At 38.1% G+C, this 17,309-nt stretch overlaps 1 protein-coding gene across 1 annotated transcript; it reads left to right on the top strand.

Annotated features, from left to right (window-relative positions):
* The first annotated feature begins 2,593 nt into the window (after positions 1–2,593).
* LOC107553135 (BTB/POZ domain-containing protein KCTD9-like) lies at positions 2,594–10,817 on the top strand. Its single transcript, XM_016235255.1, has 12 exons — positions 2,594–2,770; positions 3,317–3,438; positions 3,646–3,689; positions 3,881–3,977; positions 5,147–5,205; positions 5,321–5,449; positions 5,777–5,844; positions 6,434–6,529; positions 6,622–6,771; positions 6,879–6,984; positions 9,463–9,596; positions 9,694–10,817. Exons 1-12 carry the CDS (start codon positions 2,723–2,725, stop codon positions 9,808–9,810), a joined length of 1,170 nt encoding a protein of 389 aa, XP_016090741.1. The 5' UTR covers positions 2,594–2,722; the 3' UTR covers positions 9,811–10,817.
* The last annotated feature ends 6,492 nt before the right edge of the window (positions 10,818–17,309 follow it).

The raw sequence follows: 17,309 nt of genomic DNA, 5'->3' as shown, positions 1-17,309 counted from the left end.
TGGACTGAAAAAATTTGACTGCTGACAGCTTGGTCCCCCCCAGTTAAAAAAAATCCCATCTGCACCCCTGCTGTCAGTGTCCTTAATGTTAATCCAAGAAAATAAAAGAGAAAATCGCTCAATGCTCTTGATTGAATAACTTTTATTTTTTAACAAGAATTAAGCTATATTTAATTTATACAGCAAAGACCTACTGAACACCTACAAACTTGAAAAAAAAAACATAAACATTGTTTAATTTGTATCTTTGTTCTATTTATTTATTTGTGCTATTTACATGATTTAAAACAGGGCCCATTGGTACAAACCCCACGGCCCTTGCTAGAAATAATGGTTAAGAGCTGCATTATTGAATTTAAGTTCAAGTTTAGAATTGATTTATCCCATCTGACAGAAAATCAAGCTGGAATGATGCAGATAAGGAAAAACCACAAAATATGTTGAATATAGAGGATGTCCATTTTTATATTCACTTTAGTCTGAGAATATTTTTAGTCGAAAATGCCGTTAATTATTTGTTCATAGAGGACAAACCTATTACCTCTCCTGAAATATTTTGCAATTTTTCTCAAATCCTTTCTAAGTTCTAAATTGTATTGCTGCTATGCTCCATGTCCAGTTCAGAAGATAATGTGGCTTTTAACGTGCATTGTCACATCTTAATATTTAGATGAAGGTACAGAAAGAATGGATTTAGTGTATGTCTACAAATTTTTCATGATTTTAGACCTCAAAATGGAACTGTGGCACAGCTGTGCTTTAACTGATTAAATGTTTAGTCAAACAATATCAGACTAAACGTAGTCTGGGTAACAGCCCTACAGATAGCATAACTAATAAGTCTTGCAAGGCTAGTTAAGGAGCACGAACCTTACATGCAGTGGGTTTGAATATAAAATAGGCCATAACATTATCTTTGTAAAGAAAACACTCTATACCGTGTGTGTTCAGTGGCTCCTAATATAATTTATTTTCAAGGAGGAAATATACCCAACCCAAATAACCTGAACGGGAATTTAAGGGAGAACTGGAAACTTCCCTGTACCTGAAGGACATTGTCAACAGTAGTTTGCAAGAGAAGTGATTATCAGCCCCATGTGTTTGCAGAGCATGTGGGCAGTTACAGACATATCGGGACATTCTGGAAGAGACAGGCTTTTTACAGAAGATAAGACTGGGGCCACCATGTAAGAATCAGTCAGCTAAGCAGGATATTATCACTCGCTGCCTTACTGTTTAACACCATTTATCAATGCTTCCGCAATCTGCATGTGTCCTGTTTTAGTTTTTCTAAATGCTGCAGATAGGAGGACAAAACTAATCTGTTGTCCAAGTAATGATATTAGTTTTAGCTTATGGGGATTTTTTTAATACTTAAAAAAGATGATATGGAGGTCCTGGGATATATATATATAGTATATATATATTTTTCATTGTATTTAAGATGTGACATATTAGATATATTAGATGTAAGTAAACAAATAGTGTGAGCAGCTATGCAGATATGACTAATTTTCATAGACAATAGACAGCTATATAGGACATCATAAGGTTCCATTATTAGTTCTTGAACATACAGTTTCCGGCTTAGATTGCATGTGGTTTATTTATGGCATTTATCAATGCTTCCGCAATCTGCATGTGTCCTGTTTTATTTTTTCTAAATGCTGCAGATAGGAGGACAAAACTAATCTGTTGTCCAAGTAATGATATTAGTTTTAGCTTATGGGGATTTTTTTAATACTTAAAAAAGATGATATGGAGGTACTGGGATATATATAGTATATATATATATTTTTCATTGTATTTAAGATGTGACATATTAGATATATTAGATGTAAGTAAACAAATAGTGTGAGCAGCTATGCAGATATGTCTAATTTTCATAGACAATAGACAGCTATATAGGACATCATAAGGTTCCATTATTAGTTCTTGAACATACAGTTTCCGGCTTAGATTGCATGTGGTTTATTTATACATATGGTGGGTGTGTGTATACTTAAATACATATTATCTATATGCAATTACATATATAAATAGCATAAGGGGATAATAACAAGAATAAGAATAATCACCATACATAAACTAGAGCTATTAATAATTAATATCAAGAGTCATGTGATTTTTTTTAACCCAAAAGTGTTTACCCTGCCCTCTAGTGTACAGAAAAAAAGGCTCAACATGCATTAATAATTTGAAACCATCGAATGCAGTCCAATTTAATCCATTTGCACAAAAGTAAAATGATCTTTTGAATTTGTATATATTTTTAGAGACTCTAAATAATATAAATGACAGAATTAGACATCTGTGATTCATTTTAGGCTTGACTTGCACATTTGAACCCGCAGTGCTATATGAATGAGTAGCTTGACTTACAGCAGCCCGCAGTCACTGAGGTAATCATTTCCCTTGCCTCAAAATTCCGTTCTCACCAGGCAAGTTTTTCATTAAAGAGTCCAACGCCACAATTGTGTCCGATTGGTCCGAACCGCGGGCCCAGTCTATGAAACGCGTCCTGTGATTGGCCAATCTTCGAGGTCGGCAACAGTATCCGCGTTTTGATTGGACAGCCGCTTTGTCATCTCGCTACAATGTAGCTAGGTTGGCTCTTCCTACTCTCGTTATGTAGGTATTAGTTTAATACGTAGATAAGTTAGCGAGATATTCATTTATTAATATTTGTACAGTTGATACGTTTAATTAGTGTGAACAAAGCATGCGAAGGGTGACGCTTTTTGTCAACGGAACCTCCAGAAATGGCAAGGTGAGTGAACACACGCAGTGCAGGCTTAGCCTGCCCAACTCCAGTCAGTGTTGAGGGGACAGTGGTGTCCTGTGAATGCATGAAACCTTTCCATTACTCTACCTAAGATATAGACAACTATTAGATAGCGTGCCACTCTAAAAGATTAAGTTATCATGTTACTCCTGACGATATGTGTAAGGCCACATAAGAGCTCGCTTTACTGTTATTTTAACATTATTGTTTACCTCACAATTGCATTTTCTGTGTTGTACTGACACTACCAACAGCAAGTAGCAAGCCAATGAATGTATATTGACAAATAATTTAAATTATATATTTTTTATTCTGATGTATTTTATAATAAAAAAATGTATTATATATAAAATACTCAATAATAGTGAAACATATTAATTGCTTTATTCACTTTGCGTTATGCACACAACTTCAATAATGACACAATTACCATTCACACAACTTGCAATAATTATTCTAATAAAAAAATATTGCAATTATTGGAAACGGTACAATTTTAATTGCATCATCGTGCATTTGTTTCTTTTGCAGGTTGTAGCTGTTTATGGGACTCTGTCTGATCTTTTGACAGTCGCCAGCAATAAATTGGGAATCAGGGCTTGTAACCTATATAATTGGAAAGGTGGTCTCATAGATGACATTGCCCTCATCAGGTGTGCTGCATTTATATTTTTTTAATTATTTGTTATTTTGGAGAGACAATGGTGGGAACATTATTGAGAAATACATTAATATTCTCAGTTTGACCTGCTTTGAGTTCTATGATTACAGTGAGACTTGTACTCGATTCTTGAGTGGGACAGGCAAATGAGAGATAATATGCCGGATGAACTGACTGTTATTGTGTATATATTCCACAGAGATGATGATGTGCTGTACGTGTCAGAAGGGGACGCTTTCATCGGTGAGTTAACATCATTTTGTTTTCCACTTTATGCCACTTGGATCACGCCAGGGTCATGGGATTCCCAAGGAACACAAACACATAACAATTCGCTTTCCATAAAAGTATAATCATGTATTTACATTATTCCGTGAAACTAAAAATGTACTTCTAGTTCAGTGTGTAAACCTATGAATGTGTTTGTGTTTTAGACCCTCTGAGTGATGGGAAAACGTCAGATGACATCTCAGGATCGCACACTGATTGGCTGACGCTGAATATTGGTGGGCGGCTTTTCACAACCACTAGGTAAACATGCACCGTGGGTTCGCTGTCTTATTGGCTTAAAATCCATTGAAGTATCTAATTTATTAATCTAGTTCTAATCTATTATAACTACTGTTAATACATATTTTTGTAAGTAAAACTATGAGAGAGGAAATAAAGCAAGAGGCTTAAAAGTCTGTGCTTTAAAAATGGTTATGGTATTTTTAGGCAAGAAAAAGTCTCAGCCATAGTAAAATCTGCAAAATTGTGAACAGCAATTTTGATAAACTCAAGTTTATCATTTGCTAATCAAGTTTGGCACATTGATATAGATAAAAAAAAAAATATATATATATATATATATATATATATAGATCGTAATATAATATATGTGCGTATATACAGTTGAAGTCAAAAGTTTAAATTCACCTTGCACAATCTACAAAATGTTAATTGTTTTACCCAAACAAGAGGGATCATACAAAATGCATGTTATTGTTTATTTGGTCCTGACCTGAATAAGATATTTCTGAAGAACAGCAGGCAGTTTAACTGTTCAGGACAAACAAGGGACTCATGAACAACTATCACTAAACAAAAAAACACAGCTGTGGATCATTCAGGTAACAATACAGCGTTAAGAATCAAGTGTATGTAAACTTTTAAACGGGGTCATTTTTATAAATTCAACTATTATTTTCTCTTGTGGACATATGCAAACATCTTTTATGTGAAGGTCAGGTCAGTACTAAATAAACAATAACATGCATTTTGTATGATCCCTCCTATTTTGGTAAAATAATTAACATTTTGCAGATTCTGCAAGGTGTACGTAAACGTTTGACTTCACTTATTTGACTCATTTTAAAACAATATTTAAAGTAAACTAGCATTTTTGGTGTTTACAGCAGTAAAAGTATAATTTTTTTTTTTGTTAATTGAAATAAAGCTGAAAATAAAATAAATGTAAAATAATATAAAATAAAAGTATATTATATATAGAAAATAAAATAGAAATAGTAGACTCAAACTTAATTAATAATTCAAGCTAAATACAAATAAGCACATAATAAACCTACTAAAATTAAAATATATATATTTTTAATAATACATATTTTAGTAGTATATAAATAATGCTAAAATAATACTAGTCTGCAGATGCTTAGTGGTCTGTCTTTGAGATGTCATTAATAAAGTCTGATCTGATTAAGGAGTACTCTTGTGAGTAAGGAGCCTGACAGCATGCTGGCACACATGTTTAGAGAGAAGGGTAAGATATAGTTCATGTTCACTCACTGACTGATTTAGGTATTGTTTGTTTTGCTAGTTCATCAGGTTGTGAATCAGTGTGTAGCACAGGTTCAGAGTTCTTTCTTGATCTGCAGACGTATGGGGTAATAAGCAGGATGAACGAGGGGCTTACCTCATTGATCGCAGCCCAGAGTACTTTGAGCCCATCCTGAATTACCTGAGGCACGGCCAGATCATTGTCAACGAAGGAATAAACTTACTCGGTGAGTGACATCTGAATGTTACTAAAGGCATTTTCGAATGATAGATCCCATGTAGCTTATTAGATATAAATTTAATACTAGATGTTATATATACTGTACACTCGAGCCCGGGGTGTAGATTAATGCAATACGTTTAACCTTGGTACTGTAAATCACTGAAATACAATGCACTGTTTTTATAAAGTGACAGCAATATTAATATGATAAAGACAGCATAAAAAAACGATCTAATAATTAATTATAATTAATAATAAACTTCTTTTTGTGTCCATATCCCAAATCAGTTTCATTTTATAGTTCTAGTGGAATGCTTTTTATGTTTTATAGGAGTACTGGAAGAAGCTCGATTCTTTGGAATAGAGCAAATGGCTGAACAGCTAGAAGTCGCCGTTAAGGTAATAGAACGGAAGTGTTAAAGTGATTCTTGTTATATAAAAGTTTAGAGTCAGTAAGATTTTTAAGATATGCTCACCAAGGCTACATGTATTTAATGAAAAAATACAGTAAAAACAGTAATATTCTGAATTATTAACATTCAAAATAATGTTGTTTTTTTATATATATATATAAAAAGTTAATTATTCCTGTGACGTAAAGCTGTATTTTCAGCATCATTACTCCAGTCTTCAGTGTCACATGATCCTTTAGAAATCATTCTAATATGCTGATTTGATGCTCAAGAAGAGGTTCTTATCATTATCAATGTTGAAAACAGTTGTGCTTAATATTTTTGTGGAAACCGTGATACACAACTTTGATGAAGAGAAAGTTTAAAAGAAGCATTTATTAGTAAATGATTTTTTTTGTAACATTATATAAACGTCTTTACTCTTCCATTTGTTGAATTTAATGTGTCCTTGCTGAGTAAAACTAATAATTTATTTCAACAGTAAAACATCTTACTGACCCCAAGCTTTTGAAAGGTTCTCTATATGCATATGATTATTCATTGAATTTTTTTCTTTTCTTTTCTATGGCATGCAGAATTCTCATCCACCTGAAGACCACTCTCCACTCTCACGGAAAGAATTTGTTCGGTTTCTGCTGGCTACTCCAACCAAATCAGAGCTACGCTGTCAGGTAGAAGGCATTTGTTCTGGAATTGTTCAGACGAGTGTTTTAGTCAGTTTGATGTTGGCATTAAGGTGTCTTTTTTCCTCTTTCCCTCTCAGGGTCTTAATTTCAGTGGAGCGGACCTTTGTCGGCTGGATTTGCGCTATATCAATTTTAAGATGGCAAATCTGAGTCGCTGCAATCTCACCTATGCAAACCTGTGCTGCTCAAACCTGGAGAGAGCGGACTTATCTGGAGCCAACCTGGATGTGAGCTGATCAAAACTTTTATCACTTTTTTTTATCTCTTCTTCTGGTTTTAATCCCTTTGAACTGATATAAAGCCTTGCTTTCTCGCTTTCTTGCCCGTTCTCCAGGGTGCTAATCTTCAGGGCGTGAAGATGCTGTGCTCTAATGCAGAGGGAGCGTCACTGAAAGGATGCAACTTTGAGGATCCCTCTGGGCTCAAGGCCAATCTAGAGGGTAAAACTGCACACAGAAGCCATTGTTTAGCTGCATAAATAAAATGACATATATTATATACATTACATATATATACTTTCACTTTCAGTTTCACTTTCATAGTAGTCATTGCTAGTGTTGTCAAAAGTACTGGTACCATGTCGATACTTACATTTTCAAATCGTATCAGTACCAGCCTTTCCGCAATATGGGTAGTACCAAGTTCAGAGTTGATGCAGTAACGGCTGAGAGGCGGCTGCTGTAAAACACTCCTGTAGTTGCGTGAGTGGTCTGTGAATAGCGTCAACAGTTTCTTTTTTTTCAACACTTTTGCAGCATTTAGCATTGTAGCCAGACAGAGGCTTTTAAGTCAGTTTTTTTCAGCGTGAACTCTGCACACTCACCAATTGTTTCACAATAGAGTATAACAGTTGGGTTCTGATAACAATGGCATTTGTTTTCTGAATAGGGAAATTGATTTTTAACTGATAAACGTTTAAAGACCGATAAAGGTTGTTAATCGAAGGTCTATGCTTTTGTTGAAGCCATCAGTTCACATTATATCAACTTATGCTTTCAATAATTGTATTTAACAGCAGAATTCCTGTTAAAACCTACATTACCCATGATGCTGTAAAGAAAATTCCACCAATCAGAAAGACATAGCGAGTAAATCATGCCAAACAAGTTCTTTAGCTCCGCCCACTCCCATGATGCACCGCGAATTATGTAATCAAGTCAATCTCCCCACACTCTTGCAAAACAGTATATATATATATATATATATATATATATATATATATATTAAGGGATGTACCGATATCAAAATCTCGTGATATGATAATATCGCGATATGAAGTCTACAATACAATGTTTATTGTGATATTTAAAGGGGACATAACACACACAGTTTCACCCAATCTCATGTTAATATAGTATTGCATCCTTCATATCTTCAAAAATTATTTAGTTTTATCAAATTTATAAAAGAAAGATACAGCTTTACGATTCTCTCCGAAAACAGCCTTGTTTATGAAACTGAGGTTCGGAAAACACCGGATCACGAGCTGATTGCTTCAACAATGTGCGCATTTCGCTTTGAAACACGCAGCGAAAACAGACTTGATTAGGATTAAGGATTAATCTATATTGTGCTTTTGGTTTTAGTTCGTTTGACAGATACTGTGTCAAAGCATAACGGCCCAAAACACAAATTTAAAGACTTTTTATGCTTGAATAAGAAGTTTAAATTCATTTAAAAACTACTCTTTTTGCCCAGTAGACCTATCGTTTCATATCGTCTTGTGACCACGATAATATCGAGACCATTTTGCCATCAGACCGCGATATCATGATACCTTACCTTACCTTACCTTACCTTACCTTTTTCAAGGAACCATAAGTAATTGGACAATTGACTCAAAAGCTGTTTCATGGACAGGTGTGGGCTATTCCTTCGTTATTTCTACATCAACGAAGCAAGTAAAAGGTCTGGAGTTGATTTTAAGTGTGCCATTTGCATTTGGAAGCTGTTGCTGTGAACCCACATCATGCGGTCAAAGGATCTCTTCATACAAGTGAAACAGACAGCTGTTAGGCTTCAAAATCAAAACAAATCCATCAGAGAGATAGCAGGAATAATGAGGAGTGGCCAAATCAACAGTTTGGTACATTCTTAGAAAAAAAGAGCACACTAGTGAGCTCAGCAACATAAAAAAAGGCCTGGACATCCATGGAGGACAACAGTGGTGGATGATTGAAGAACACTCTCCAGGAACCAAAAACTCATCACCAAACACCAATGGGTACTTGTACATATGGGTGCAGTCATTTTAGACAGTTGCAACAGAGATGGAAATACAATTTTTAAAGGCATGAATTATGTTTCCATCTTTGTTGCCACAGTTTTGGAAGTGCCCTTTTCTGTTCTAAAGAAGGGGGGGTGCAATTAGGAAGGGTCCATATAGTATATGTACAAGTTATTGGTGTTTGGTGATTAGTTTTTGGTCTGCATTTAAATTCACACCTGCGGTGTTCAGCTGGGATTAGGACTTTGCTTTCTGCAGACCAGTCAAGTTCTTTCACACTGACTGAATCAATCATGTCTTTTTGAACCTTGCCTTATACACAGATGCATTGTCATGTTAGAATAGAAAAAGGGTCCTGTCCAAACTGTTGCTATAAAATTAGAAGCACACAATTCCCTAGAATAGCATTATATGCTTAAACATTAAGATTTGTACTCATGTTAAGTACTAAAGTAGTCAAACCTATTCAATAGAAGTGGGTGTCCCAATTCTTTTGTCCATATAGTGTATATGTTTTAAAGTATTACAAGAGTTTTTGCTGTGGTATGGAAATTGGTACAAACTACTGACATTTTGGTTTTGTGACAACACTAGTCATTGCTAATGAAAATGACACTGATGCCACATTATGTTGCATTATCATGTTTTGTGTTTGCGTTTGGTTAATTAGTGTATTCACTGTGTGCTTTAGGGGCTAATCTGAAAGGAGTTGACATGGAGGGCAGTCAGATGACTGGTATAAACCTGCGTGTGGCGACGCTGAAAAATGCTAAGCTAAAGAACTGTAACCTGCGTGGTGCTACATTAGCCGGCACAGATCTCGAGGTGAGTCAACAGTGTTGATTTTGTGGTATGTAGCCACATTCCTCATATTATAACACTGAAAAGAATGCCACAAATGTTTTCTTTCATATGTGTGCAGAACTGCGATCTCTCAGGCTGCGATCTACAGGAAGCCAACCTGCGTGGTTCAAATGTGAAAGGAGCCATCTTTGAGGAGATGCTGACTCCACTGCACATGTCCCAAAGTGTGAGATAACCAATTACATCTCTCCCTGCCCGGCAACCTCACCAGCCAGCTATTCACAGCTCTCCCTTTTCGTTTCACGCTCCTGTGAAACCGTATGCAATACTAGCACTTGGTTTGCCCACCCCTTCTCTTTGAGCTATACTCTCATTGCACTAGTGCACATCCAGGGTCTGTAGTCATGGCCAAAAATAGCGAAAGCTTAAAAGTAGAGAATCCAAATATTTGAAAATGCTATTTGTCAAACCAAATAGTTGCTTTTGGTTTTGTTTTTATTTATGCTTCGAGTTGAACTTGTGTTCGATTTTACCAAATGTATACGTTTCATGTTGTGTTTTGTCTCAAATAATGAAGTCAACATTTCAGTCAATCAGTACAACCAAATATATCTGTAGAATTTTAGATTTAGCAATCAATTGTAGGCAGTTTATGATAAGGCTTACTGTTGCACAGCTTACTGCAGGTAAAACAAGCTCATAATAGTAGCTTTATGTATATAAAATATGGAAAATACCTTAAACATCTCATATAACTGACAGGTCTGGTTACAAATATGCAACATAAACATATAGCTCTTACATATTCTGTTTTCACATTTACATGTAAACCAAATTAATTGTTTGTTTTGGATTCTGGCTTGCCATTTGTTGTTTGATCTACCTCCCAAACAACCCGTTCTAGTTTTAAGTCATTAAGTCAAATGCAAACCACGTTTTGCTGTGTTTCTGCAACACCTATTAATCTTTAATAACTTGTGTAATAACGTTAAGCCATAGGTTAATATGCACAATAATTAACCAGTGGTGCCAATATGCTGGTTTATAATATCACTATATTGTATGTGTAAATGTTTCGCTTTCAGATTTCTTATTTTCCCCATTTTTAATCTTGTTTTAATTGAAGTGAAATGTTGAAGTGACCAACCCACACCAAAAATTTTGCGATGTTTCTCATGCCACTATCAAATTCAGTGCTTCCTTATTTTAATGTTTGTCATGATTAGGGATGTAACGATTAACCGCGAGCCGGTTGAAAATCAATGTAAATATGTGACGATTTAAATCGGTTGAGAACAAATCGCGATTCAATTAGGGGTAAGAGTTTATATGATTGTAAAAGTTTAGATGGTATTTTTTCTTTTCCTCTTGCCTCTGTATAATGCATATTAAAGTTCATAAGTGCAGCGCTGCTTTGTTTACAGCGGAAACCAGGAAACGCTTTAAGCGCCACCTGCTGGCAGAGAGTGCATCTGCGTCTCGTTCCGCTCGTCTGCTGTTTCTGTTTCATGCAGATATTTTTTATGCACAGTTTCACAAAACTGAAGTCAAACCATTCTGTTTTTGCTTCAAATTTCGAAATTATACAATCCAATTTAGATTTAAAAACTGCTCATGTTGCATGTTTGGATCATGATTAAAATGCAGTGGTTGCCTCATTTTAAATGGAAAGACCACAGACAAAGCCTTAGTTTGTTTATATGAAGAGATTTATTTTATTTGTGTTATTTATTTGATTTGTGGCTTGTTTTAAAATTTCAATTTAGTTTAGTTTTGTTATTTACATTTACATTATATTTAAATTTTGGTGTTTAGCAAATGCTTTTATCCAAAGCGACTAACAAATGAGGACAACAGAAGCAATCAAAACCAACAAAAGAGCAATAATATGCAAGTGCTATATTAGTATATTATTATGGTGTTATATTTAAATTTCACAAAGAAACGTACAGTATTTTGTCCAAGCAATAATAAAAGGACACATTTAAAGGGGTCATATGATGCTATTTTAAAGATTTTTATTTTGTGTATTTGGTGTAACAGAATATGTTGACATGCTTTAATGTTCAAAAAACACATTATTTTTCAAATACTGTACATTATTGTAGGTCCTCTATGCCCTGCCTCTCTCAAACATGTCGTTTTCAACAAAGTCCCTCCTTCCGACAAGCGCAGTCTGCTCTGATTGGCCAGCTGACCCAGTGCATTGTGATTGGCCGAACACCTCAAGCACGCGTTGGAAATGTAACGTCCCTTACCATAATCGTTTCAGCTTTCAAAGTAAATATCAAGACAGTTAATAATGTCATTAGTTTTACCATCAGTTCAAGCCCGAAAGGGCAACAGAGTGACACACACACACACGGCGCATTACTCTGCGCTGCGCAAAACTCCGCATTTGATCAGTCAATAGCAAATACTTAAACTAATAACAAAACATACTTACAGTCGCTGATTCAGAAGCGCCAGATTGTCATAGCAAAGTCGGAATTGACCCTCTTTTTTTTTAGAAATAGCCTTTGTGCACAGCCAGCCTTGTACTCTTCTAGGTTAAAAAAAACTGTCGTCCATAAAATGCGTTGCACAAATTCGAACATCTGGGTTGTGCTGTTCTGTTGTAAATACATTTTAACCAATGATTCCTAATCGCATCTACTTCCGGAAGGCCAAATAAAGTGCTTTCGCACTGAAACTCACAGCGTCTTCCTGACATGCTGCATCAACACGACTGATGTTCCTGAAACCACTCCTTCTTTCTTTGCGAGCACATTTGGGCGGCATTATGCTAATATTTCCAAATAGTGACGTAGATATGTGGGGGCGTGTTAGAACGAGCTGTTTTAGGTAGGCGTGGCTGACTCTTAACTTTTATAAAGAATATCTCTTTGGATTTGAGACTTTAGTCTTTGCAACTTTACAGATCTTCTTTATGCACCAATCGAAAATCGATTTTCAAAACTTTAAATCGCATCATATGACCCCTTTAATTTATAATTTGTCTTAAATCTCATTTTGTAAAAAAAAAATAATAATAACCGTGAATCGAATCGAATCGTGAAATCAAAATCGTGAATCGAATCGTGAGTTGAGTGAGTCGTTACATCCCTAGTCATGATATTACGTATGTTCATCAATATTGTCCTACTTTTTGTTAACATTTCGAACACAAAAAGCACTAAATTAGGACTTGTGCTTTCATATCCAAAAAATTGTGTGTGTGTAAGACTGACAAAGTAGCACATTTATGAAATGCAACTTCGGTATTGTGCTGCTCAACTATTGCATTATAATATCACTTTACCTGGATTATTTGCTGCATGGTTAAAAAAATGAAACCTAACCATCTCGCTCAGAGATTTCTGACAGTAGCTCAGAGTTATTTGTTATACAACATGCTGTTATTTTTCATTTACAAATGTTATTGTAGGTACTCTATCAATCCTGTTAAATGAAGGCAATCAAAATAGACTTTTGCACTTAAAGTGTGATTCTCTATGTATATCAGACCCTTGTGGAAAGGGTGCTAGCTATTTATTTATGTATCAGGCTGTATTTATGTAAGTGGTAGGGGGAGAATCTACCTGCTCTCTCTTTACAGAACTTTGTTGCACTCTATTACAGAAGTGTGTTTCCATAAATAGACCGTTATAATCAAACTCCTGTTGTCTGTCTTTATTTATTTAAATACTTGTATTTAATGCAAATACTAATACTTGTAAATTTTACAGGGAGTGTCCAAGGTTGAGCAAAAATATGAGCAAAAAAAAACTTTATTCATTGACAGTCCCAACATGGAGCTTGTGCTTTATGTTTTCTCCAGCAGAGGGTAATAGAGTCCAGTTAATGCAGCACTTCATAAGGAAACCTAGGATTGATACCTCGGAAGAACTTGAATAACTTAATAAACAGCTGTTTCCATCCCCAGAGAAGTAAATATGAAGATAATTAACTTATTTAAAATCCAGGTGGATGCTGCACACTGGTGGTGGATGAGGAGATAACCCCTGACAATGTAAAGCGCTTTGAGTGCCTAGAAAAGCGCTATATAAATGTAATGAACAATTTTACAGGGAGTGTCCAAGGTTGAGCAAAAATATGAGCAAAAAAAAACTTTATTCATTGACAGTCCCAACAGGGAGCTTGTGCTTTATGTTTTCTCCAGCAGAGGGTAATAGAGTCCAGTTAATGCAGCACTTCATAAGCAACGGCCTCAAACGTGGTTCAGCCAATCATGATCAAGACAACTATTTGTTTATAATAAGTACTTAATTCTAATTTTAATTGATGTGTGTTAATTATGGTCGTACTACAGTGAGGAGTGCGGAGCGAGGAACGAAGAAGACGAGGAGTACATTAATCGAGAGAATTTTAATGACATCAAGGAAAACTCACGTAGCACTAGGACGAACATTCAATACCGGACAACCAACTCAGAAAAGGAAATCTTTAAGGCCTGTCCTGAGGGGCCTCCAGAGCACCCCTCCAGAGCCTACTCGGGATGGTAGGCCTCCAGGGCGGCACTCGTTCCGAGACCCATGGCGGAGCAGGCCATGGCAGATCCGTGGCCTTGGCCTCGCCACTTGGCCCGGCCACTATGGATGGGTCCATACTACCCCCCCAAAAAAAATCCTTGGGGAGAATACCATGGCACTGGAGCGAACTCCGGGCTGGAGCCGACACTGGAGCGAGCTCTGGGGATGGAGCCGACACTGGAGCGAGCTCTGGGGATGGAGCTGACACTGGAGCGAGCCTAGGGACTAGCACCAACCGCCTTCTCCTCCTTAGATTCCCCTCTGAGTTCGAGGTGAAAGGCATGGTTGGCGGACTTGACACTGGAGCGACAGTCGGGCTTGAGAAAGCCGCGGACAGCAGGCTTGACTTCGGAATGGCTGGTGGGCTGGAGAGTGCCGCGACCAGTGGGCTTGACCGAGGAACGGCCGGTGGGCTTAACTTCGGAACGGCCAGCAGGCAAATAAAACCAAATAGGCTAATCCACACATAAGATGAAATCAACAGATGCAAGGTGTATTCAAAGAAGCCCGTGTGCATTACTCTTACTGTATAAAGATTTTCACGGAGGAAATATAAAAGATACTGTTCATTTTTCCTACTTTGAAGCATAGCCTACTGCCACTATATGCGATCACCTAAATATGAGCTACTGACAGGGGCAGGGGCATAGCCAGAACTTTTTTTCAGGAGTGGCCAGTTAAGACCAAGTGATTTCTTTGAGGTGGCCAAAAAAAGACAAAAATATGCATATTATACAGTCTCCTCCATGGTGTAGGGCAGCAGTGCCCAATAGGTTGATCGCGATCTACCAGTTAGTCACAAAGGTAATACTGGTAGATCACACATCTTTTAAATATGCTTTAGGAGAGCGTAAAGGGTGTTTTTACAGCATTAAGCAATGTAGCCAATTACAGATATACACTCCAAGGCTCAACATTAACACTTCATTACCGCCAGACAAGTAACACAATCACTGACTAGAGTGGCCGCGATCAACCATAAATGCACCACAGACGTGTGCTGTGATGCACAGATCAGCTCTAACGTCACTGAATCTGCTATTAAAAATGAACCGTCCATTCATCATATCATCGTGCAAAACTAAAAATTAGAATCATTGTAATGTGACGATCGGGTGCGGTTATCTAAATAAGAGAAAAATATAGATACGGGCAGGTGGATTATTTATTTGAGGCTGCAGATTCGGGTGACGTTTTAGCTTATCCGTGCATCACTATTTCTGACCCTGTGGGGGCTGACAGTTGTGCTGTATGTTTGGTCTGGATATTGTTTGCTCCAGTGACAAGACTATATTTGTAAAATAAAGAAAGAAAACTATGAGTAATGCTTTACCTAAGCACAGAATGTCTGTGTGGGGTGGTTGTGGCCACAGGATAATATGGGTAGCCCTGTCTTAAAGAAGAAAGAACCCTTTTGGAGGGAAAATGGAAAATCAGGCATCTTCATAGAACAAAATGCGTGAGAATGCCTGTCCCTCACATGATCTTATGTTAGGCTATTTCCTGTATCAATTATTGTGTGTTTGGTTGTGAAACAGTTTGTAGACAAGGCAGAGTTGTCTGCGATTCTTCCTATTGAAAAGTTGGTCCTGTTGAAAATTAGTGTCAATCAGTTTCATTAGGAAGATATCCACCTATTTGTTCTGGAGAAAGGCACTGGCACGAAGGGGCTCACTATTATTTTACTTTGCTCACGGATCATAAAAATCTTCAATACCTCTGAGAAGCCGAATGACCCAATCTTCACCAAGCCCACTGGGCTCTCTTCTTTACCTGATTTGATTTTCATATCTCTTATCGGCCTGGTTCAAAAATTGGAGGGGCTGATGCCTTGTCAAGAATTCACTCTTCAGAAGAATCTCCCAAGGATCCCAAAATGATATTCTCTTTTCAAAGGGGACTTTAAGCCCAATCTGATGGGTCCAAGACAAGCTCGAAGCCGGTGACACAGAGAGTCCTCTGCTGGATTGCCCACCTAGTCATCAGTATGTTCCTGTCACATAGCTGTGCTCTAAGGAGGCGCATGATGCAGGAGTAATCCAATAACAGTCTTTTATTATAATCCACAAAGCAAACACAAGGAATCGAGGAGCTGGGTTAGCACAACGTGTAGACCAAAATAATAACCTACCAGGACAGAACAGAAATGCGGAGAATTTATACAAATGCAAGTGAGAGACTAATGACATAATAGAATGAACACAGGTGAACAGAATGAACTAATCAGGGCAACCAAGGAAAACTAGGTCACGGGGAGTGAAGCAAAACACAATGACACAATGGAAACACAGAACAGGCAGACATGTTACATAAAAAGGCCAAACTAAAGCTAATAAACCCGACAGTTCGCCCCCCTCTCAGAAAGCAATCCAACAGAGGAGGGAGGGTGGGGTTTCAGGAGGTGGGCGTGGGGCAGGCAATGGGAAAGGGGAATATTTTCATAAGGCCAGGGTGGAGTAGAAGGAGGGAGGAGCCCGGAGCAGGAGGAGCCAGATGGAGATCCAGAGGCCAGCCAGGATAGCGGTGGAGTCAACAGCAGGAGGAGCCATGGTGGAGAAGGGGCCGACTGACAGAGACTGAGCCGCAGGAGGTGGAGACCCAGGTGGAGCCGAGCAGACGGAGGGCCAGAGCGACACAGAGGATCCGGAGGGGCAAAGTGGAGCTGAAGGCTCAGGCGACCGAGGAGGAGGCGTGGATCCGGAAGACCGCAGGGGAGCCGGAGCGACTGAAGACGAAGGCGGAGCCGAAGGGAAGGAGGAGCCTGACAGAGCCAGAGAGATGATGGGCCACGGTGGAGACGAGGGAGCTAGGAGCCAAGGCGGAGCCGATGGGTCGAAGGACCGGGGTGGAGTCCAGGACTCGGAGGCTGGAGGCCGAGACCGGGGATCCTCACGCCTAGGCGGAGCTGGAGACTGGAAGTCCCGAGGCGGATCAGAGCGCCCAGATGGTGCTGACTGAGGGTGAGCTGAGGGGCTGACAGGCACCAGCGGAGACGGGGCAGAGGAACTGGCTGGCATAAGAGGAGGCAGGAGAGGGAGGCTGGGAGGGAACACAGGAGAACAGGAGCTGGGCGGAACCAGCAGAGACGCAGGAGATTCAGGGCTGGATGGAAACAGTGGAGACACAGGAGATTCAGGGCTGGGCAGAACCAGCGGAGACATAGGAGGCTCAGGAGCACTGGGTATTACCTCCCCAAACCAGT

The sequence above is a fragment of the Sinocyclocheilus grahami genome, unplaced genomic scaffold (assembly GCF_001515645.1).
Source record: "Sinocyclocheilus grahami isolate Dianchi unplaced genomic scaffold, SAMN03320097.WGS_v1.1 scaffold465.1, whole genome shotgun sequence".
NCBI lineage: Eukaryota > Metazoa > Chordata > Actinopteri > Cypriniformes > Cyprinidae > Sinocyclocheilus > Sinocyclocheilus grahami.
The sequence above is the reverse complement of the archived record's forward strand: the minus strand, read 5'-3'. Positions and strand labels throughout refer to the sequence as shown.